Source organism: Protomyctophum parallelum (assembly GCF_964188405.1).
Source record: "Protomyctophum parallelum genome assembly, chromosome: 21".
NCBI lineage: Eukaryota > Metazoa > Chordata > Actinopteri > Myctophiformes > Myctophidae > Protomyctophum > Protomyctophum parallelum.
This window is the reverse complement of record NC_139713.1, coordinates 36,546,343-36,571,983: the sequence shown is the minus strand read 5'-3', so window position 1 is coordinate 36,571,983 and position 25,641 is coordinate 36,546,343. Positions and strand designations below refer to the sequence as shown.

Genomic DNA, 25,641 nt, shown 5'->3' with positions numbered 1-25,641 from the left:
GGGGGTTCTCCTATAATCAAACACACTATGCGCTCCACTGTCAGGAAGGAAACAATGCCTGGGCTACTGCACATCAAAGCTGCGGGTCGGAAATTAAACACCACACGGTACCACCTCCCTCTCTCCCCCCTGGACTCCTGCTGTTTACAACTCTGCTTCATTTATCCATGATGAAAGAGCGCCCCTGGACTTCAAACACTTTGGGAATAATTCCTTCAACACACCTGCCCTACTGCAGAAGCAGTTCACTCAGAACCAGTGTTACCCAATCCATCCATTTGGATCCATCCATTTCTATTTGTCTTCAAAAGGATTTCATTAATAAAAAAAAGAAAAGAAAAACATAGCAGATCTATCAGAGCTTGTAGATTGGCTATTTTCACTGCGAAATGGGGTTTAAATTCTGAATTCAGAATGTAATTCGGTAATCTGTAACATAGCACTCTAGTGTGTACTCATAGTTTCATTGTGCAGATATTCTACTGTTGTAACTGTTGATGTTAGGCTCTTAGCTTGCTTATGATCCGTGATGACTATATCTATGTATTTGATGTATTACCATGTGTTGTTCTTGCTTACTTTAAATTGATCTGGCCCCGTTTAGCTCATGAGGAGACTCCAAATGTAGCCTGCTGCGCTGCCTTTAGGGTCTCGAGCTGAACATGTTGGGAACAACTGGCCTAAACATCTGGAACTGTGTTCAACGATGATTTCTCTAACGGTCGCGTCATGTCTTTCCATCAACAGTGCTCTGTTATCATTCTGTTTGTTGTTTGGCTCAGTGTTGTGTACAAATAAGCTGACATCATCATTCTTTAAGCGTTAAGTGCTTTTACAGGAATAAGGGCTGTCGGTGACTCAGTGGTGCCAACACCAACGTTACCATGTGTGATTGAGCTTGTTATTAACACCCCGAACGCCCGGGGCAAGGGAACACATTTAGCGACGCACCAGGCGCTATCCCAGTAGCTAGATGTAGCCAAACCACCCCCGAGGCGATCCGACAACAACGGGAGGTATGATTAATTCTAACGCGATCCGTCTAAAACATAATCTTTGCTTAGAATTGGACGGAATGATTTAAATCAAGAGTTATTCACGTTTTAAGATTTATGATCTGATCGGCTTAAATGGGGGGGGAACATTTTGGATGACGTCCCAACCGGAAATGACGCTCCCAGCCTGTGGAGAGATGTGATCGGTTTTGATATCAATAAAGATATGTGGATGTAGGTTTTCTGGTGAAGAAGACATTTTGGGGTGAGATCAAATTTCATTACAAGCCTTAAATATAGGTGATGCTCCTCATTACCGGAGGCAGATGACACTTGCTTGAAGTATACACTTTGCGGGTGGAAATCACAATGACAAACCCAGAGGATTTGTCTTGGGTAGAGAGAGAGAGAGGGTCATTCCCTGTTCACGCATCAAAATGAAACAGTTTTATTTGGGGTTCTCAGTTTCCATCTCCTGATGCGTTTCCCTGAAGCTCTGATAAATCACTTTGAATTCCCTCGGTCGACTGTCCTCACTCAGTGGAAACTTCCAGCTGAGTCACTGATCCTCCTGTTTTATGTAAGCATGCATGTACAGTGTACTGTATTGTGTACCGCAATGCATCCTGTTCTATGTTTTATCGAGCCGTTTCGACCGAAATTCAACCGATAATTCCCAGTAGGTTACTTATTACGCCGATCTTATCTAGCCGATCGGACCTACTGCATTAACACGTTAACCGATCTTATCGGTCTACTGGACATGCTGGGAGCCTACTGAAAATGACAAGCCACCTCATACCCTAAATGGTAAATAAATGGTAAATGGTGCATTTATATAGCGCCTTTATCCAAGGCCCTTTACATAGATTGTGCATTACATTTCCCCCTTTCACACACACATTCATACACCAATGGCGGCGGGAAAACCATGCAAGGCACCAACCAGCACATCAGGCGCAATTAGGGGTTCAGTGAGTTGCTCAAGGACACTTCGACACTAACTCTGGGGGAGCCCGGGATCGAACTGGCAATCCAGCCACTCTACCCCTGAGCCACTGCCGCCCCTCACCTAAACATAACCGCAAGCATGTTGCAGCGCGGTTCCCAATATTAACGCATGTTCGCCAACCTTAATCCTGTCGTTTTCCCGGGTTTTCGTTTCATCAAATCGGCAGAGCATGCCCATACTCGTCGAAAACAATCGTACTGATCCTAAGTGATCACTGCGATCTTGTCGTTTGATAACAGTCGAAACGGGTGGTTTTATCCACACAGTATACAAATGCATCCTTTTATGCGTTATACTGTACATATCCGAATGCATCCTGCTTTATGATTTACACCACTGGTTCCCAAACCTTTTCACGTCGAGGACCGCCAATTTGAAATTTGAAAAGATATTCCAGGGACCCCCATTCAATGGCATTTCTATCTCTGGGACACCAATTTATAATGTAAAATCAATGTTAATTTAACTCTGAGAGTGTACAAATGGCACCAAATGGACCTGTTGGGGTTCATTTGGTTCCAAATGATCATTTAGCTGGGGACCCCCTGGAACTTCCTCAAGGACCCCTGGGGATCCCCGGACCCCACTTTGGGAACCACTGTTTTACACAGTTTGTAAACACATGCATCCTCTTTTACAGTATATATGTTTTATGCATACACCTGCATCCTTTTTTTCCGTTTTATACATACACCTGCATCTTGTTTCATGCATTATATATCGTTGCTGTCAGGCAGTAACCTTCTATCTCCACATTTTAACTAGTGTTTTTTTCGTAAATTACGGTAACGCCCTACTTGAGCATACTAGAGTCACACAACAGCATCAAAAGTAGTAGATCTACAAGCTCGAAACGTGGCGCGAAACGGCTCGCTTTGAGCTTGTTGATCTGCTACTTTTGAATTTGAATCCTGGAAAAGAAAACTTTTGGACCCCCGACAGAGACGACATCCAGTATATACAGGCATCCTGTTTTATGTTTTCTACATAGACACGCATCCTCAAGCATACTCCCACGTGCGTGCAAGCACAGTGCACTAATTGAGTGTTAATGGCGTAGTATATTTTCCCAGACATTGTAGTCTGCCTTTCCTTGACAACCTCTTAAGCCCTATATTTGTATACCGTACGTAATTTATTTAATACATTTTGAAAGCTTTCACCTATAACGATTAACGACGTGGCTAAAATTGGAATGCCAGGTTGAAAGCGGTTAAAGATATCTAGCTGAATCTGGACATTGTCTTAACCACATAAACCCTCTGAACTTAATGAATGTACCTGAATTGGGTCTACTACTTGGGTCGCTTTTTACTTGCACTTTATACTGTACTATACTGTACAGATCTAATGTTGCACTGTGAATAACGTTGCACCTTGAATGCCCAGTACACTTACACATATATTATCTCAGATACAATGCCCTATATCTTACTTACTCCTTATCCCTAAACTTATTTGCCATCTTTTCCTTTTTTTTTTTCTTTTTAAATAGTACAAATAGCCGATCTACAAGCTAACAACGTGTCGATGTAGATTGGCTAGTTGAACTATTTTTTAATGTTTTAAAATAGTAAAAAAAAAAAAGACAAATAAGGGAATTTAGGGATGAGGGGTAAGATGGAGCCCTATGTGTAAATGTATTTGTGGAAAAGAGACCCTTTGGTTTTACGGCTCTGTACAGCCTGTAAACAAGATAAGATAAGAGAAACCCAACAGCTGCGCTGTTTGTGAAACTAGATAAATTATCTGAAACCCTTTACTTGTACTTTTTGTGGAAAAAAGCACTCAAACATTTTTCTTTCCTGCCATGATCTCCTTACTCCCCCCCGCCCCCTCCCCCCCTCTCTTCCTCCCTTTCTTGTATTTCTTGGAAAAAATGACACGATGGGAACGATGGGAGAAAAGATGACACGATGGGATAAAAGGAATTTCACCCACATTTTGCTTGTAAAACTGTGATGTAACAATAACGTTGATTCCGATTCTGATCTAAAAGCTCACAACGCAACCCTGAGCTTGTAGATCTGCTATTTCTGGCTAATGTTTCCACCAGAATATGGTTGCTGGGGGTTAAGTGGTTACCGTAGCACACATTCTAAAATGATGCATCGCTTCAATATAGCTTTTATATGGCGCTACAGTGGCCAGATGTGAATATAGATGACCCAGCATTCAAATTATATTACTGTTATTGGCTTACAGGGTCCATCTTACCTGGGATTTGTTGAAAATGTCATGTCATTTGGGTTACAAGCGAGAGAACAACTTTGACCCGCTCATTAAATGAAAAGGCCCAGACGAGTACATAAACAATTGGAAGGTTTGATGACTGGAAAAGCCATGGGGACTGCCTGGCTCTTTAAAGAGACTCATATGTGGAACATACCTTGAGCCCAGGTGGGCCAGATCGGCCTGGGTTGCCATGCGGACCGACAGCACCCTGTGGAAAAGACAGAGAAGGGGGTCAAAACATCATAACATGCTCATTGAGATCCTAATCACTCTCCATACCGTCGCCGTCGGGGGAAAACCTTGCATGTTCAAGACTTTTCAGGAAATTGGAGAAAAATAATAATGTGTTCAAAATAATGGATGTAGCATTATTTAGTCACAAGCTCTTGTTAATACTCACTATTGGTTTAATATTTATGAAACCCACAGGCACACTTTCCCTTACCGCCTTTCCAAATTACTGAAAATTGCCGATCTGCAAGTTTACGGCGTGTCGGCTATTTTCGCTATACTTTTGCGCAACACTCAAAGTAGGGCGTTAATTTACAAAAACACAGAGCAAATTGAAATATGGACATACAAGGTTACTGCCCTACGGCAGCGGTATTATTGACACAGTGCTGCTGAGGTAGACTGCCACTATTCAGACTGGGAGGTTAGGGGGCCAAGGCTGTCTGGAGAACCTCTAAAACCTCTTTCCTAAACATGAACGTGAGTGTGTTAGTGAGGGTGGTTAGGGATTTGGGACTGGGGGGGTGGGGGTGGGGGGGATGGGGGTAGGGGGTTGCAGGAGACAGAGTGAAGGAGCCTCCATCATATGGATGTGGTTTTGCCCCATCCTGTTGCCTTCACACTGCACAGCCTCCCTATGGCAGCGCAGCCCTGCTAGTTTGTGTCTGTGTGTGTGTGTGTGTGTGTGTGTGTGTGTGTGTGTGTGTGTGTGTGTGTGTGTGTGTGTTTGTGTGCGTGCGTGCGTGCGTGCGTGCGTGCGTGCGTGCGTGCGTGCATGTGAAATTAAGCAAACGAACCCATGTCTAGAGTCGTGGCATACTGATAATGTGAACCCAGTCACCCCGTGAAACTGGTATTCATACAGAGAGAGATGGTTTTGAGAGGCTCAATGACTCTCCCCTCTGGAGAGATGGTTTTGAGAGGCTCAGTGACTCTTCCCCTCTAGGATCATTAGGCCATTCTGACCTGAGATCAGATTCTAAAAATGTCTATTACATCCTGACAGTTTCATTATTAACCCATTCTGACCTGAGATCAGATTCTAAAAGTGTCTTTGATTTTTCAAAAATAGCAGACCTACAAGCTCGTATCGCGCCACTCGGTGGCGCGATATGAGCTTGTAGATCTGCTATTTTTCAATAGCTAAAGCATAACATGATGCCAACACCAAAATGGGTGCCCGGTCAGAATGGGTTAGGCCAGTCCTTCTCAAAGGGTGGTCCTTGAGGGATTTCCAGGTGGTCCCCAGCAAAATGAGGAACGCTTTAAATACTTGAGCCCTACATTTTGTCCTCAATGTGAGCTCACTGTGAAATGAAGTACATCTGATATTTTCGTAAAATGTCGACAAACAATGACAAATGTTGACCATGTCCATACACGGACAAATGTGTCCATGGCAAAGTGGCAAAGATTTCCTTTTTGACACACCAGTATAATGTTCTTATTTTGTATCATAAAACCCAGTTACTGAATGAAGAGTTACAGACCCGTTATGGTCTTTCAGGGCTAGCTCTTTGTGTATTTTCGTTGACATTTCTCGTTGAAAAAGGGTGAAATTCTCGTTAATGTAATGAGTATTACGTTTCATGTTCTGTAAGTAGGATAGGCATTTATAAGCTTTTAGCTTCTGCCTACTCCTGTTGATCATCTTCATGTTTTCGGTTTTGTTCTGTTTTCATAACGGCTTACATTCATTGTCTTTAAATATTGTATTTGAAACTGAAGGATGATCAAATAAACTAAACTAAACTAAACTAAACTATTACTGTACACTCATTTTGTATGTCCGTGGGCAAAATTTTAATTTTGACAAAAAAAGTCCATCACAAACCATCACGACGATGACCCCTGACCAATGCAGATAGGTCTAGGATGACTGAATAATACATCAATACGATCTGATCACTGCTGTCAGGCCTACTCCTAAAGATCAGATTTGAGAAACAAAATCAGATTGGCCTGCAGCCTGAACACAGCCTATAAGAAGAGGGTCAACTCCACGTCACCTCCCCTCTGACGGAGGTTTTTTTCCTATCGCCCCCTTGACCTCGTGACTGCCCTCCACGTGGCAGGACATCCCGGGCCGGGACCCCATTCGTCCCCCTAAAGAGGGGGTCAAGGTTCACGCATGCCAGAGAAGGGCAAACAAAGACTCATGACCAACGGCGAGAGAGTCGCGTAGGCGAGTTTCACCGAGGTGAGACAGAACACTTCAGTGAGGCCACTGCGCCCATAGTAATTACGCCTCTGAAAACACTAGCTACTGTAACCAAAACTCAAAACTGGCCCAGTGACCACACAGAAAAGAGACATTGAGGTCTGTGTTGTTAGACATACTGGTGTGCACCAGCAGCTGACCGGATTGCACGTCGACCACATAATTGCAACATTCCTTGTTCGATTCCCAGCTCGAGACCTATGTTTCATGTCTTGCCCTGGCTCTGCCCTCACTCCATTTCCTGTCTCTATAGTCTCTTCACTGTCCTGTCTAAGAAAACAAAAAAACAGATTCAATTCAATTTTATTATAGTGCCAAATCACAAGTTGTATCAAGACACTTTGCATATAGACTCGATGTTTTCCACCATTGAGCAGGCATTTGGTGACAGTCGTAAGTCAAAACATCACCATTTTGGGCGGGAACCCCTTTTGGTGTTAGCATTATGTTGTCCTTTAGCTATTGAAAAACAGCAGATCTACATAGCGTGCCACTCGGTGGCGCCACTCGCGTTGAAGGGATTTACTGTATGCGTGGAATGGAAGGACAACATACAAGCTCTTTATGACACGTTTTATTTATTCAGAGGGATTTCCTGATATCCACTATTTACTAATAGGTTTCCTGATGGGACCACACTGATTAAAAACGTTGGATGATCATGAAAGTGATATTTTCACACAAACTAAATATTTTTTCTATTTCCTCCAGCATACACAGCTGCAATTCCCATGGGAGTGCACGAGTCCAGACAGTGTTAAAGGAAGCTGCTGTTCCCCACATAAATACTTCCACAAACTACACATTTTTGAATTATAGGCTTCAAATTAAACTTGTGGTGGACCACAGTTTGGGCAGTGCTGTAGTACTCGCTGCTGGCACTGACATTTCCTACAGCACTACATCGGCAGCACTGGCATGTTATGTCTGCCATGTCACTTTCTCATACAACAGGTGTCTAATTAGGGAATTGGAAGGCAGAGCACAGGCATGCAGCTGGCTGTGGGAAGGCTATCAAACCAGAAACCACCGACTTCTGATGCAGTGCGTCAACTCTGGTCACTGTGGTAATAAGGCTGCTAACTTTGTGAAATTCAGACTGATTCTAAAATGAGACAAAAGTGGCCGCAATGCAAACAAATAATAGCTCCTAATGTTCTAAGTTATGGCAGCCTGCATAGGGCCCACTCTGGGGCATATAAATATCTGTTGTTAAATCTATACTTACATTTGCACATGAACACCATGTGTGCAGACGTAAGTAAAAGAAAAAAACATATACTTTCCTGGTTGTTAAATGTGGATCATGCATATGTATGTGTGGCATCATTGACCAATTTAGATTCCCACGATAGTGCAAAACATAGCATATATTTCATGCTAGATCATTTAACAAGTTATGTTATAAACCTAGACTTGTAAAGATATACCGTATACAGCCGGCATATAAACATGAAAGGCATTCTGTGTGATGCCGTGCCAAATGACAGCACGGGGGGTAAATCCAGAGAGCATTAAGGCCCCAAACCTTTTCTTAATTAACCTTTTATGCCCAATACTTCAACAAATAGCCAAAATAGTTGATACGCAAGCTCACAACACATCACATTGTGAGCTTGTAGAAGCTTTTGCCTGTTTGGTTAAAAGCGAAACAGCCAAATATTTAATGGGCAGGAAATCCAAAGTATTACTTACACGTACACAGTCACTTTATTATGTAGTAACAGTTGTTCGAACTGTAATGTTATCCCATAGACGTATGCATAATTTTAAAGCATAGTATTATATAAATGAAATAAAATGAAATGATGCCTGGCTCATTTCAGTGGGCACCGTCCGTCAGCATGACGCAATAAAGATTCAATTCAAACAGAGCATGGTTTGGATTTGATTGACTGCACGCTGGTACATCACTGTAAGAGATCTGCCAAACAGGGGGGCTGCAAAAACAGAGACTCGGCGTGAGGTCTGTGTCTTTAATATCCTGGAGCATATTACAGTTATGTTCCATGGGACACTGATCCATATACACAGCTTAGACTAGGGATTACACAGCCCCTTAAGAAGCCGATCTGTCGCCATTGTGCTACCAAAACCAGCCTCAGCGCTGTGACCTCAATGGAACACCGGCGGTTCTCACAGCCAACAGAGCTGTGTTCACCGTCATCCATCGGAGATTAAGTATTTCAGTACTTTATATCGCCATTTCCCCGAACGAACCGTCTGCTAATGCTTGAGGTTTGAGCTGCTAACAGACTCCAGCTGCTCTGAATTAGCTGTAAGTGTAGGTGAGTCGGCGGCGAGGAGTTTCTGAGAGCCTATATAGTCTTTATTATGCCTGAGGAACTGTTTGGTGGGAAGCGTGACGCATGATGGATGACGGCCTCTCTCACCCAAAGACAAAGGATCTTTTGACCCATGCAGGCTCCAGACAGGCAGACAGCTCCAGTCAGAGAGAAAGATGGGCAGAAACCCCTACCTACATGGATACAGTGCATAGTCATCACATTGTATCCACCTAACCTAGCCCTCTTTGCAAACAGTTTCCAACCAGCGTCATTCTACATGACCAGACAGTCTGCGACAACCTCAAAGCGGTCGTCATGGACACCAGACCATGCCACACACCTTCATGTGGACATGGGGTTGCCATGGTGACAGCAATCTCACACTCACGTGTGTGGGGTCAGAGGTGAAGGTTCAGAGTGGGGCTCGGGGGGGGGGTTCAATGGTGCCCTCTGTGTCGTGTTGCAGCGGTAATCCTCAGGCTGAGCTTCCAGGAACTCCCTCTGTGACGACAAACCTGAGCGCGCGCGTGACTTAACTTTCTCCTGTACAACCATGGATAACTCTGCATGGATCAGGCCATAGCATTTCACTGTAGTCATTTATAGCGTTGTTGCTGACTAACTCTTCAAAAGTTAACAAGGCACAGCTGTCTGCAGGCCCGGTCCCATCCAGGGAGGAATGCCGAACCTGCAGTGCAAAATTGGATGCCGACATGATTATTTCAGCAATCAACAAGACAATCTCTTCGGCTAAATCAAAACCATACCTCTTTCATCTGGCCCTCAGGCGGCATTTTAGATCATGTGTGTCTGTCTGTGCAAGTGAGTAAAAGCCTGAGCTATACTATAATAGCCGATCTACAAGCTCACAGTGCGTTGCGTGTGTGACACCCGGTGAGCTTGTAGATCGGCTATTTCCAGAAGCATAAATCAGGCTTCAGGGTTCATACAGTATGTTTAAGTGTTTGCTTGCGTATATGGCAACAGCAGTTAGAGCTGAGAAATGCTTTTGTTTATAGGAATGCTTCATCCGTGTCGCTCTCTCTTTATGTATTCCAAGCAGGTCATAAACAACACACACAGGCACAAACGTCTGCGAGAGATTAGCACTATAGTATGAGTGAGTGAGTGAGTGCGCGTGCGTGCGTGTGCATATGTATTCACGTTTTACTGTGTCTGTGTCTGTTCACAGAACGAATGTGGGGTCAAAGTTAGACGTCGTCGGCATGTTTGGGAAGGACATCTGTAAATCAGCATCACAAGCGAAATGTCTTTTCAAGTGTTTTCTTTAACCGAGAGTGTCTTGTTTTCTTTTTTACTGTTGGTCTTTTGTAAAGCAGTCACTTCCAGTGACAATGCTGCCACAAGCAGTTCACCAGTGTGTTTGTTGTGGCATGTCTGGCCCACTGTAAATGGTGGCTGGTTGGTACATATTGCCAATGAATGGAGAGAGGTTTGGATTTACAATATGGGCTTAGCAGACGTAAATGACATAACTCTCACACACTCTCTCTCACACACGCTCGCATGCACACACAAACACGCACACGCACACGCACACACACACACACACACACACACACACACACACACACACACACACACACACACACACACACGTGTGCGTGTGTGTGTGTGTGTGTGTGTGTGTGTGTGTGTGTGTGTGTGTGTGTGTGTGAACCCACTTCATCCAAATTCTTTCAGGATAAAGTTTTGATTCTTCAGCCAAGCCTGTTGAAACCCGAAGCCTTTCCCAGTAGGTTGTCTCAGTGCTCTATTTATTTAACACTTAACAGGGTTACTGGAGGTCAGGTTCCATCTTGTCAGTGAAACGCTATAAATACATAGGTCAATTCAATTCAATTCAATTCAATTCAGTTCAATTATTACAGTGGTTTTCAATCAGAGGTCCGGGGACCACCAGTTGGCCTTGAGGAGGTTCCAGGTGGTCCCCAGCTAAATGATGGGGACCATCTTTAACTCTTGAGAGCGTAACATGAACCCAAATGGACCCGTACGGGTCCATTTGGTTTCATTTTCACTCTCACTTTATTTGGCTCAAATGCCAAAAAATAATGGGCCTTGATGTGAAAAGGGTTGAAAACCACTGCTTTATTGTCATCGCAGACGTGTGCAATGACATGACATTGTTTTGATGAATAACCTGCAGTGGTGTATATGTACTAAATAATCTTCCCAGGTTTCAGAGCCGGTAAAATGCTGCTGAGGTGTGGGATGGGGTTCGACTGAGGCTGGGCCGGGTCGCTCTCTTACACGCCAAGCACACAGTCCAATCTTTGTGGGCTCAGTGGGAGGCTAGGTTTGCCATTAAAACAACAGGCTGTAGCCTGTAGCTCCGTGGGCTTCATATGGTATAACTACACAGCAAAATCATCCGGGTTCATTTCAACGTCAAAGTATAAACATTGACCTATATGGCTATGAGGGTCTATTTTAAAATAAAGCACATTAAATTAATTCCTGTTGCTGTGTACTATTAGAGGCAGGGTGTGAGGTGCGGCTGCAGCTTAAATAACTCTAATTAGAGCCAGACAAAGAGGTCCTTGTGGCTCTTAAATGGTGGGGGTTCCCTCAGCCCCTTCCAGGACGTTTGGAGTTTCACAGTGACGGAGAAAAACATAACCCATTCTTATGATAGATCCCCCATGAAGTACGCTAAAGTGAACAAAGCCTAGCAGTCAGAACAGAGGCCGTGCCTGTGAAGAAATTATACTTTTCATTCCTGCGAGGTGTCAACTGAGCTTTCTGCAACACAGCGTTCATTTATCAATTTACACGCACGCACGCACGCACGCACGCAGGTTTAAAGCTGAGATATGGAACGTATTGCAACGAATAACACATGATTTGAACCAATCTGTATGGTAGAGTATGTAAATACAATATAAGCAGCACATCTGCAAGGGTTGAAGGGTCCCTACCCTTCCCCTGAATGAACCCCTGCTGTCGGGTAGGGCACCCACGGGTTGACACCAGTGGTGGAAAGCACCTAAGTACACTTTCTTAAGTACTGTACTTAAGTACAGTTTTGACGTATTTGCACTTCACTTGAGTATGTCAAATTTGCAGTACTTTTACCTCTACTCCACTACATTTCAGGGGCAAATATTGTACGTTTACTCCGCTGCAATTACTTTAGTTACTAGCTCTGGTCCATAGCCTTCTACTGCTTCTATACGATTCTGCCCTGCAGCATAAGGCTATGGGACTTTCGGTTTTAAATCTCAAATCGAAATCAGACCAGCCTCTCCTCTTTAGCGTAATCAAAAAGAATGTTTTTGCTACTCACCAAATGAAAGGCGGGTTGTGTCATTAGAAAGCCTACTTTCCTTAGTGGACGCACTCTGAGCCCCCCCACCACACGACACGTATAAACGGTACTTTTTGGCCAGAAAGGGATTTGTTTTCACCAGAGGTAACATTTTCTCTATGAGGCAATTTTCTGGGCAATATCGGTAGAAAGCGCAGTGGAGTAACTAAAAGTATTCTTTTTCCGGTGGAAACAAAATCCCCTTTTTGGCCAAAAAGTACCGTTTATACGTGTGGTGGGGGGCTCAGAGTGCGTCCACTAAGGAAAGTAGGCTTTCTAATGACCCAACACGCCTTTGTTTTGGTGAGTAGCATAAACATTCTTTTTATTCACGCTAAAGAGGAGAGGCTGGTCTGATTTCCATTTGAGATTTAAAACCGAAAGTCCCATAGCCTTATGCTGCAGGGCAGAATCGTAGAAGGATATGGACCAGAGCTATTTAGTTACTAGCTACTTTGTAGATTTGGTCCAAAACATACATTAACCACTTCAGCCCTATACATTTTGGCCATTTGAAAATATACACAATGCTCAGCTCACAATGCGTCGCATTGTGAGCTTGTAGATCAGCTATTTTCCAAAGATTTTTAGACATTTGAAACTGGGACTGTTCAGCATAATTAGTAATTTCTACTTTTGGTACATTTTGAGGCCAATACTTTTGTACTTTTACTCAGGTACAATTTTGAACACGGGACTTGTACTTGTAACGGAGCAGTTCTATATTCTAGAATTGGCACTTTTACTCAAGTAAAAAAAAAACGTGAGCACTTTTTAAACCTACTGGTTGACACCACTACCAAGTGAAAATCGCAGAATGCGGCTTTAAATGAACAAGTCAGCATTTGACTGTGTGTGTGTGTGTGTGTGTGTGTGTGTGTGTGTGTGTGTGTGTGTGTGTGTGTGTGTGTGTGTGTGTGTGTGTGTGTGTATACTGCAGCCTCTCAGTCAGTGAGAGGGGAGCGCAGGGAAGCCATGTGCTCGCTCACTGTGTTTACAGTGCTTTTATTGGGCATCCTGTGGCACACAGGGAACCTTTTGAAAGACCCTCTTTATAGGAGCTTTCCTGTTTATGCCCGGAGGTGGGAGGTCAGCCACTCACAGCCCTATGCTGAATAGGGTCAATCTGACTCCATACCAAAACTGCGTGTGTGTGTGTGTGTGTGTGTGTGTGTGTGTGTGTGTGTGCGTGTGTGTGTGTGTTGGGGGGGGGGGGTTGATGGGATGGATTGGCTCAGGAGGCTATTATTGTAATTACAGAAAATGGTCTGAGACTTTGTCTGCAAACCTATAGGACACAGACAGTCTTCTGTGTGTGTGTGTGTCTGTGTGTGTGTGCGTGCGTGTGTGCATGTGTGTGTGTGTGTGTGTGTGTGTGTGTGTGTGTGTGTGTGTGTGTGTGTGTGTGTGGTACAATGCTGTCAGCAGGGTCCCCTCCCCTCCCCGGGGGGTGATTAGCAGTCTGTTTGTGTTTTGCAACTCAGCCCCCCAGTAGCAGATATCACACACACACACACACACACACACACACACACACACACACACACACACACACACACGCGCACACACACACACACACACACACACGCACACACAGGACAGGGAACACACCAGACAGGTGTTGATGTATCTTAAGGGTTGGCGATGGAAGTTGGAGACATTAAACTGACCAGCTGATGAAGGGGAGCGAGGTCAACCAAACAGCACCCCCCCCTGTCCCCCCCTCGTCTGCCTGTCCCCCCCCAGGCTGACAGAACCCAGACTCACCCGAGGACCCCTCTTGCCTGGCTGGCCTGGTTTCCCTGAAGGTCCTGCCGGTCCCTGGAGAGAGAGAGAGAGATAGAGAGAGATAGAGAGGTAATCAGTTAACCACCCACTTTCACTTTCTCTTTCTCTCACTGTTGTCACAACACTCCATGTGGCATTCAGGCTATGAATAATGCATCTAAAGACTGACTTTAGTGATAAGATTAGTAGATAACCCAAGCAAAGCCTACTTTCATGCACCATAAACCAGTTAAGACCCTATTATGGGTTTCTTTTTGCGAATGTTCTTTTATTTCCGCAGAATGTCGGTCTTATTTTCTCTGAATGCTCTTCTATTTTCGCTGAATGTTATGACATTCCCAGAATGTGGGACACTAGGGTTGTGTGGTAGGTCCATTCTCTGAAAACTATAGCTCCTTTGTACCTTTCTGAAGTCACCCCCCCCCCCCCCCCCCACCTCTCAGAAAACGGGCCTTGCATGGTGGCAGAGTAAAAAAAAAAGAAAAAAAAAGAAACACACTACTTTTTCTCTGATGTAATTCCATCCCAAGGCACAGAAAGGTCAGCCTATCAATCAGGGGGATTGACAGGTTGTGGGGCAGGAAACTGTCGAAAAACACTATAACCAACAGGTCATTTCCTGCCCCACCCGATGCCTCTCGCTTTTTTATCAGCACTTATTCATTCATTTTCTTTTCATCAGAAAAGAGGGGGGGGGGGGGGGGGGGGGGGGGGGAGTGAAGAATAACAGCGGGTTTGTGGCTACTGTGGGCACCCGAGGGCAGCCCTAGAACACCCAATAACTGCTCAAAGCCCTGGACCGTATTAACGTAAATGTGGATTAAAAACCCTGCTCCATGTTTGGATAGTTATGGCCCCCCCCGTTTAAATATCTGATGAAAACTCGGTGTAGAAACAAAGGAGGGGGCATAGTATAGATGGACCCATGGGAGTCTACGCTGATGTAAAGGTGAAAGTGCCATAAACTCCCAATTTGGGTTGGTGAGAGGAGACATGCAGTGTTGGTAGATGCATAGTTATTATAATGTTACAAGTTGATGCTTAGAACAACAGAGAGGTAGGATTCTACTGGATTTACACACCTGATGACCTTTCTCTATATTCACAGTTAGTTATTTATCATCACATCTCAGACAACTGACATCTGCGAGAGACACAGGTCATTCAAACATCCACAAACACAAAATAAATAATACACAAAAACAGCCAAATCTGATGTTGATCGTGAAGACAAGATCCTCCGGAACACAGCTCTTTAGCATAATATATGCTTCCGTGCGCTCACAGAAGGGAGCAGACTCGTTTTTTTTTTTTACTTTTGGTGAGGGCCGCCTTTTTCTGCCTGGAATTATTTTTTCACGCTCAGTCCTTCCTTTCTTATTTCCTTCCTTCCTGCCTTCCTTCCTACCTTCCTTCCTTAGAGAAACTGATATTTTATTTCCTCCCAATTAAGCCAGGAAGCATGTTTATGTCAGGAAGCCGTCACTGTTTTGACCCCTACAGAAGGTGTGAAGCAGCACACCCTGGTACATCCTTAATGCTAAGCAGACTTCAGATTTTTCAAATTGTAGAGGTAATGAGGTAGTAAATGAGAGACCACATGAACCCCTTTAAACCTGAGCATGTCATTATAGCTGAAAAAACGATATAAGAAACATTAAAAATAAATAATGAAACCACGTTTCAGATCCCAATACGATGTTAATTATAGATCAGCTATTTCCGCTATTCTTCGTATAATAATGTATATAGGACTTCAAAATGTAGACAGTTCAGAAACAAGCCTATATACATACAGTATGTGGTGATTCCAAACAAGATTGAAAACATTAATATTATTATTATTATTTGTATAGTTTCCAAGCTACGGAAACGTAGCTTGGAATCCCCACCGATGATGTAATGCCTACTAGTACTAGGCACTAGTAGGCAGGCAACTGGAATGCCCACCTCTGAGATGCAGAGTGCATGAGTGGCATCTTATGATTAGCATTAGTGATAATTAGTGAGATACGAAGATAAGGCGGAAAATGGCTGAAGTGGTCCTCTGAGTCAGTAAACAACCACTCAGGACTCAAGGGGCCAAAGCATGGGGGAGATGACAAGCCACATGAATGACTGACTTGGCTGTTTTCTATGGTGGCGTTACTTAGGCCTTGTCCTCCAGCGAGGTCTCAGATCAACAATGAGACATTTAAAAAGCAGTAAATGGCATGGAATGACAGGCCACTAGACTTGAATGACATGGTCATTACACCTCGTCCCAGTTTTATGGCCGTCAGTAGCTGTGTGATGTCACCAAGGGTGGTTAATGACGAGTGATTACAGCTGGGCATGTCAGGGCGCTGCGTTCAATGGAAGCCAGCGACATGAATATACAAAAATACATACGCCACTTACGTGCTACAAAAGCTACAACATCTACAAAGCCACGGAAATGTTGAGCTGGTTTCGACTTCAGCTACAGAAAAGACACAAAGCTACACATAGGAGGTGGGGCTTTGTATCTTCCAGTGTGAACGCAGCATTACGGAGCCATCAGTGTGCAATATCTGTGAGCAAGCCAATATCAATGCCACAATGCTGTCTGTTCACAGTTCACAGACACACGCACGCACGCACGCACACACGCATGTAATGTAAATTGTAATGTTCTCTATTGTCTGCTTGTTTATGTATATCAAAATGAACATATCCAGTGGTCACCCAATCTCCTCGACTCCTCCACAACTGAACTTAACCTAAATTAGACAATTGCCCTGTTCGTAAATGGCATCCTTGCCGCAGGGTCTTCAGTATGTTGAAACTTGAGTTTCCCGAAGATTGCTTCTTGCATTCAGGTCAGACAGCTATACTACATAATAATTATCATCTACTCCTGACTCATCCGTGGACCCAGACCTATAGTCTCTGCTATAGTGAAATACTGTAGGGTTGTACAAAAGCATCAACAAAAACAGATCTACACTCAGATTTTCATGCTATACAGATGAAGCAGTGCGGAAAAAATCAACTGGATCAAGCTCCCAAAATCCATGATTTTATGGGGATGTGCTGTATATGCATCATCAGCTCGTTTCTCTGCACGTGTTGTCTATCACAGAGAGCCCTGAGATTCATAAACTCTTGTAAACCTCTCCCACACACACCACTGTGCCCAGTATTGTTTAGTCATCATTATCCGATATCCATGTGCAGAACTTTACACTGGTATCTGTTCACTTATAGATCCATCCTTGGACATCTGCCGGGTTATCTTCCCACTTACAAAAAACAGTGTGGTTATTAGCCTATTATAGGCTTCCAGTCCCCTCTCTCGGTCCCCTCAGTCCCTACTGAACTTGGTCAAAAGGTCAAAATCATGCTATTTTGTGTGCCTTTTTTTGCTGTCGTAAATGGAGGTCGAGGTAAATGGAGTCATCATCATCATCATCATCATCTTTTTAGACTATAGTACTGTATCGAAGGATAAGATTCTGTACTACTGTAGCTCTTGTTTGTCATTGTGGCTGTGGTTGAACGCTGAATGGTGCATGGTGTTTACTGGCTGCCCTAACCCTTGCCCCGGCTTTGAAAACAGGCTGTGCCGCCAACACCCCCACACCTCCCCACCCCACCCCCCCTCTACGTCACACAGGAATCTGGTGGAGAGACGGCAAGGCGTCAAAGCTGACACGCCAGGCCCAGCCTTCAGGGGTCTCCAGAGGATGAAGAAGGGTGCGACGGAGCAAGAGGAGGCTTTCTATATTGTTTCTGCCACTTCTCCTTTACGTCCAGTGACCTATGGCCAGGAAATACGGCCTTAACCACTTAAGCCCTATATTAAAATTGCCTAAAGGCCCACGCATACTCCAGTTTTAGGTGAGAAGCTGCTCACCTTCTTGGTGGTTAAGAAAAACAGAGGGAGGTGCTGGGATGAGCGGTGAGTCGCTTATGACTGCGGCGTGATGTTATGTTGTAGTTTTCCAAACCACCGCGGTGAGCAGTAGTCTATCACCTAAAAATCACACCTGTGTGAAGTGAGGGGCGCTCTTATCATCATACATCATCCCATTCCGGACAATCACATCCTATGTCCAGCTTTTAATGTTACACTACGACGTAAAACTGGCCAATCATTATGTATGGCATTTAATGTTTGTGTTGGGACAAAGTTTGTGTTTACACTCTCTACACACTAAAAGCTGGACATTTTGCGTCCTCACTTTTGTCTTCGCTTTTTGTTTGTGTTTACACACTTTTGTCTTCAATGTTTGTGTTTACTCAGACCCTCAAAGCTGGACATAGGAGGGGCGTATGCTTGAGTATGCGTGAGCCTTAATGGGAGGGCGGGCCGCACAGAAGGCCAACCACCGCCACAGGGTGCCACGTAACTTTGGCACAGACACAACCATAAGGATACGGGTATAAATTGTCAGGACCATGGTCACGTCACTATGACTCAGATATACCATAAACAAAACCTTTGTTTGGTAGCCTTGTCATATAGCCATGTCACTAAGACTCAGACATAACCATAGAAGTACCATTATGGAACTGAGCGACTTCAAACTCGCCACGCATCGGCAAGGACTCGAGGGAGTGCGTGCCCGCTGGCGTGCCGTTTGGATATGCGTTTGTCCAGAACCGCCGATCCGACCAATATGTCCATGTATGGGCATGTCAATATACTAATGACATCATACATCTCCATATAGCCCATGGGCATAAAAAGGACAAGGACTGACACATACAGAGAGCTCCATATATTGGCATAAAGGGACATAGGTAGACAGACAAAGCCCCCAACACAGACTCGTTCGGATCGGAGGTGCCGCATAGACAATGTACAAGATCACAATGTGTCACATTGCTTGTAGAGGGACTTATATTTGTCAGGTGAAACCTGACATACAACAGGCCTGTTTTTATTAGCAACCTAGTCATGATTGACTGCCCCCCTAAGCCAATGGGAGTATGACCCTAATGGGAGTCTGACCCCATACTGCCTAAGCCAATGGGAGTTTGAACCACTTGTGTAGCAACGCGGAGCAGCTGACAACAGCGGCTAATGTTATGAGCTAACAATAGAGTAGGAAAGCCATAACAAAACACAGCGATTTAAACAACAAAAGAGCGTCGCAAACGAACGAAACAACGGCCGCGAGGTTGTGACAGAGAAACATACACGTTACCAAAAAAAGGGGGACAGATGCACAGGAGAGTGCTTGTTTCACCTGACAAATATGATTATGTCATCTTTTCTTGTTTTCCGATGACATGGCCAAAATGGGGACAGCAGTGGTCAAATATGTAAATATGCTCTCCTATGACGATTCTGTCTTTACCTCAATCCCAGACTAGGCTAGACTGCCAAGCATTCTTTTGTTACTGTTTGTTATTTTTCATTTGTCCCTCCAGTGTAGTCATTGCCAATTCCCTCCATGTGTATGTGCTGTGGTCTCTGTCACCGCCAACCGCCACTGTTGGACTATGACGAAAAATGTTTTAGTTGACTAAATCAACTGTAGATTTAGTTATCTCATGATATTTAGTTGACTAAAACTAGACTAACACTAAATCCATTCTGGGTGACTGAAACGTGACTAAAACTAAATGAAAGCTATTCAAGAGACTATGACTAAAACAAAAATCTAAATTTGCTGTCAAAATCAACGCTGGTCTGGGGAGTGTGCAGACAACACCCTGTCTCCTCTGGTACACAACAGAGCCACGGGCTGCTTCTCTGTGCAGACAACACCCTGTCTCCTCTGGTACACAACAGAGCCACGGGCTGCTGGTCTGGGGAGTGTGCAGACAACACCCTGTCTCCTCTGGTACACAACAGACAGACAACACCCTGTCTCCTCTGGTACACAACAGACAGACAACACCCTGTCTCCTCTGGTACACAACAGACAGACAACACCCTGTCTCCTCTGGTACACAACAGACAGACAACACCCTGTCTCCTCTGGTACACAACAGACAGACAACACCCTGTCTCCTCTGGTAAACAACAGACAGACAACACCCTGTCTCCTCTGGTACACAACAGACAGACAACACCCTGTCTCCTCTGGTACACAACAGACAGACAACACCCTGTCTCCTCTGGTACACAACAGACAGACAACACCCTGTCTCCTCTGGTACACAACAGACAGACAACACCCTGTCTCCTCTGGTACACAACAGACAGACAACACCCTGTCTCCTCTGGTACACAACAGACAGACAACACCCTGTCTCCTCTGGTACACAACAGACAGACAACACCCTGTCTCCTCTGGTACACAACAGACAGACAACACCCTGTCTCCTCTGGTACACAACAGACAGACAACACCCTGTCTCCTCTGGTACACAACAGACAGACAACACCCTGTCTCCTCTGGTACACAACAGACAGACAACACCCTGTCTCCTCTGGTACACAACAGACAGACAACACCCTGTCTCCTCTGGTACACAACAGACAGACAACACCCTGTCTCCTCTGGTACACAACAGACAGACAACACCCTGTCTCCTCTGGTACACAACAGACAGACAACACCCTGTCTCCTCTGGTACACAACAGACAGACAACACCCTGTCTCCTCTGGTACACAACAGACAGACAACACCCTGTCTCCTCTGGTACACAACAGACAGACAACACCCTGTCTCCTCTGGTACACAACAGACAGACAACACCCTGTCTCCTCTGGTACACAACAGACAGACAACACCCTGTCTCCTCTGGTACACAACAGACAGACAACACCCTGTCTCCTCTGGTACACAACAGAGCCACGGGCTGCTTCTCTTCACCCGACAGCAGCATGGGAGCAGTGGTGGAAGAAGTACTCACATTTTGTACTTAAGTAAAAGTATCAATACTGCACTGTAGAACTACTCCGTTAGAAGTAGCCTAAAAAGTATGGTAATTAAAGATTACTTCAGTAAAAATATAAAAGTATTGGCATCAAAGCATATTTTAAAGCGCCAAAAGTAAGAAAGTATGCATTATGCAGAATGTCCCATTTCAAGATTTCAAATGCTTAAAAAGATTTTGAAAATAGCAGATCTACGAGCTCACAATGCGTCGCATAGCGACGCATTGTGAGCTTGCAGATCGGCTATTTTCAAATGGCCGAAATGTGTATAGGGCTGAAGTGGTTAATGTATGTTTTGTAATAAAAATGAAAGTCTAAAAGTATCTAGTAACTAAAGTTGTCAAATAATTGCAGTGGAGTAAAAGTACAAGGTACAAGGTAAATGGTGCATTTATATAGCGCCTTTATCCAAGGCGCTTTAAATAGATGGTGCATTACATTCACCCATTCACACACACATACACCGATGGCGGCGGAAACCATACAAGGCACCAACCTGCACATCAAGAGCAATTAGGGGTTCAGTGTCTTGCTCAAGGACATTTCGACACTAACCCTTTAGTACAAAATGTTTACTTTAGTACAATAGTACTGAAGTAAATGTACTTAGTTACTTTCCACCACTGACTGGGAGAATGTAATACGTAGAGGATCAATATCTCATTCCTGCTGTAACAAGGTGTCCCAAACAACCAGTAGAAGTCACTAGTGCAGCAACAAATACACAGTCCCCATAGGGCTGGCACCGATATGACATTTTACCTCAGGGGTAGGCAACCTTTGGCACCGCCGCACACGCCGGAGAATGAGACTCACAGGACACTGCCAAAGACACCAAGAGCTCCCAGCCAGCAAACTGGTGCTGTGGGAACCAACACATGGGCACCGGTCACGAGGACGTCCCATACTAACATATGTGGATGTACTCAAGAAAGATGCAGGAGCACAAAGCACCAACGAGCTGGCCGGATGTATGGAGATGACCGGGATGACTGGAGGCGACGATGGAGGGCTCGTCTGAGGACGACCTAGAGAGAGCACCGGTGCCCACACTGGCATAAGTGTGTGAGAGAGGCTTTTAGGTTTAAAATAATCCTGAGCATAATTCTACATTCATTTGAAACTCTGACCGGGGAGGGAGTCTGCGAGATAAGTGGGTTATTGTTCTGGAATGAGTCTAATGATCGTTATAAATATTTAATGGGAAAAGGTTATATCCGTGGACAATGAAAATAAGTTGTACTTTTTTTTATGTGGTGTCATTAAAATGTATGTTGAAAATGGCACACTGACTATCTAGAAAATAAAAACATGGCACTTAATTTCAAAAAGGTTGCAGACCCCTTAATTGTCATTATAACATTATTGGAATATTATGAATAAAAATTACATTTCTGTTGGGCTTTTCGCACTCGTAAAAAACAAAAGTTGCACAGAGAAGATATGACAAAAAAAACATTAAATTACCTTATTCTTAAAAAGATAGGCCTATATTAATTTTGGAACTAGGCGATCTACAAGCTCAAAATGCGTCACACTGCGACGCGTTTTGAACTTTTCCACTATTTCTTAGATAAACGATTATGCAAAAGAAATATCGGTGATTATGTAATAACTTCCCTTCCGGAAACACACTCTTATTGTCAGTGGCGTACACAGACATTTAGAGGGGCAGGTGCTCAAGTGAAAAAAGGGCACCTTGTGCAGCACATTTTAGCTATTGAAAAATAGCAGATCTACAAGCTCGTAGCGCGCCACTCGGTGGCGCGCTATGAGCTTGTAGGTCTGCTATTTTTTTTTATCGAAGAACCACTGACATAGAAACATAGCTTTAGATTGTGGGGGCCTAAATAATATAGAAGCGTTTTTATCAAGAATTGATCAATGTCACCGCATGGTCCACACACTACAAATTAAGAAAAAATCACACACGTGTGAACTGAGTGGTGCAATTCCCCCCCCCCCCCCCCTCTCTCTCTCTCTCTCTCTCTCTCTCGCTCTCTCGCTCTCTCACTCTCTCTCATTAGAGTCACTACCCCTCTCACTGTTTCTGGCGCCCCCTACTGCTATTATTAAGTCACATACTCATGCTCACACAGACAGACAGACACACACACAAACAAACAAACACACAGACACACACACAAACAAACAGGTACGAAGACATTGCAAGCTGGTTGTAGGAGTGGTTTGCACCACTCAAAAAAATAAAACGTTTTTTTTTTTAGCACATTGCCAAAAGGGCAGGGGGTGCTCTAGCACCCCCTAGTGTCTATCTGTGCACGCCACTGCTTATTGTGTTTACACTGGAGGCACTACTGCTGAGAAGTAAACCTGTGCTTTTATCTCCACGCCACCTGCATGCCACCCAGCTGCCAAGCATTTGAGCAGCCCTACTACACGTCTTTGTCAATGAGCCCTGACTGTTCCCCGTCAATGAAAGACAAGAGATGGATCAGAGATGGAAAGAGACCCATAATCAGACTGGATTATACTGTAACAGCCTAATGGTGAGAGTAGGGAGAGGACAGAGCTAGAGCGTGACCGTTCCGGAAAGTATGAGAGAGAGAGAGAGTCATAATTGCAGGTGGAGTCCATAACATGCTTTGCTATCATCGCAGTAAAGACCCCGACTAGCCAGCCAGCCAGCAAATACTACCCCAGCGGACACACAGAACATCAGTAATATATTATTGTGAGAAAACGTCACGCACATGCATAACATCATCACACACATGCACACACGCACAAAGGCACGAACGGGCGCACGCACACACATAATTATTATGCTCGGCTGCTCGCACGCGCACACACACACACACACACACACACACACACACGCACACGCACACAGAGCCAACCAAAAACAACAACCAAAAAACAGAGAGCAGGTGTTCTTACGGCTTTGCCTGGTTCTCCTTTGAGTCCTGGAGGTCCGGCTAGAAGGGAGAACTGGGTTGGTGCCACGTCCCAGCTCTGGAAGCCATCGGTGGCAGGCAGGGTGAATGGGGCGTAGGTGGGCCTGCTGAGTCGCAGAATGACTGGAGCCTTGGTGGTTTTGGCTTGCTTTGGTGGTTTGGTGACTTGTTTGGAGACTGGCTTGCCGATTTTGGAAAGTGACATTTTGGAGTTGACAGACTTTGACGGATTAACTTTGGTGATGGTTGGTTTAGATGGGGTAACTTTGGAAGGATTTGCTTTGGGTGTTGTGGGTTTGGACGGTGTGGCTTTGGAGGTGGTAACTTTAGGTTTGGGAGGTGTCTTTTTGGCTGCAGTGGGTTGGGGTTTCTTTGGGAAAGCACTTTGATCTGATAAGGCAGTGTCGGGCTTCTTCTTGGGGGGTTTGGTGCCGGCAGTGGCTGGAACAGTGGGTTTCTTCTTGCTGAGCGGTCTCAATGTGGTCTTCTTGGGGCCGCTACGAGGGGTGGGCTTCGGTGTGGTGGGCTTCCGTGTGGTGAGCTTTGGGCTTTTCTGAGTGGAGGCTTTCGGGGTGGATGGTTTGGGAGTCGGGGCCCGCGAGGTTGGTGGTGCTCTAGTCCTGAGTGGAGCTGTGACAGTCTCCACCTGGAACTTGGGGGCCGGCGAGACGAGTCCAGGCAAGACTGTGTCAGGCACCACAGTTCCTGTGACAGGTGGAGAAGTGGTCCTGGGGCTGGGCTTTGTCAGGAGGGTTGGGGCCACGTACCTGACAGCTGATGCAGCGGCAGCGGCACTCCGGGCCAAGCTCAGCCCCAGGGTTTTCCTGGACAGGTCTAGACCCCTCAGCGCAGGGGATGCTGGGGTAGCAGTGACGTTGGCTTCTCTGGGTAAGATAGGCAGCAGGGGAGGAAGGTTTGGCCTGTAGGTGTCTGCTTCCCTGCACTGTTTCTTAACATACCTGCAGTAGTTGTGTGCTGCCTGCGCGGAGGGGATCAGGTCAAATTGGCAGATAGCTCCTTCAAACTGTGACGAGGTCTGCTGCTGGCTCATCTTCCCCAGCAGGAAGGAGCCCTGGAGCTCGAGAGCCAGCCCCTCCTCACTGTCCCACCTAAAGTCTGCATGAACACTCTGCTCTCCGCAGGAGGCATATAGAGTCACTGTGCGCCCACTTATTCCCAGCGCCAGCTGGTGCCACTGGCCATCATGAGCGTCGTAGGGCAGTGCAACCGAGGCGTTGGGCCCCGTGTGGAGGAGCAGCTGGCCCGGGGTGAGCTGCAGGCCGAGCAGAAGCTTCCTGCGGCCTGAGAGCAGGGAGAAAAGGAAGGCGTTGTTGACGCGGTGCGAGCGCACGCTCAGGACCAGAGCCAGGTCGGGCCAGACGGCCACTGGGAAGAGGGAGCGCAGTGGAGCCTCAACGCGTGCCCGCTGAGTGAGGATGATGCCTGTACGGAATGGAATGACACCTGCTGGCACCGAGCGTGACGCCTTCTCTCCCCGGAGCCCCAACTTCTGGAGGATGTCCACATCTGGGCAGAAAGGAGAGAGGAGTATTACAGCATCATCAAATATGCACCATGTATGCAGTGTATGTAAATGTATTATGCATTATGCATAACATATTATGTACCATCTCGAAGCTGGGCTATATGTGCAGACTATTTGTTTTTAAATTCGTCAGCCGGCCCTAGGGCATACCACCCACAGACTGGTTGTGAGAGGGTTCCAACAACTTGGGATGCCCAAAAAGGAGGCAAAAAGGCT

General features: G+C 45.3%; 1 protein-coding gene across 1 annotated transcript in view; it reads right to left on the bottom strand.

Moving 5' to 3' along the window:
- Positions 1–25,641, bottom strand: part of LOC310879189 (uncharacterized protein) — a 131,276-nt gene that overhangs the window by 89,127 nt on the left and 16,508 nt on the right. The window contains exons 3-5 of the mRNA XM_083793650.1: positions 23,863–25,406; positions 14,081–14,134; positions 4,397–4,450 (exon numbers count right to left, since the gene is read on the bottom strand). Coding sequence (XP_083649776.1) covers positions 4,397–4,450; positions 14,081–14,134; positions 23,863–25,406 — 1,652 coding nt within the window. The remainder of the gene's footprint in view (positions 1–4,396; positions 4,451–14,080; positions 14,135–23,862; positions 25,407–25,641) is intronic.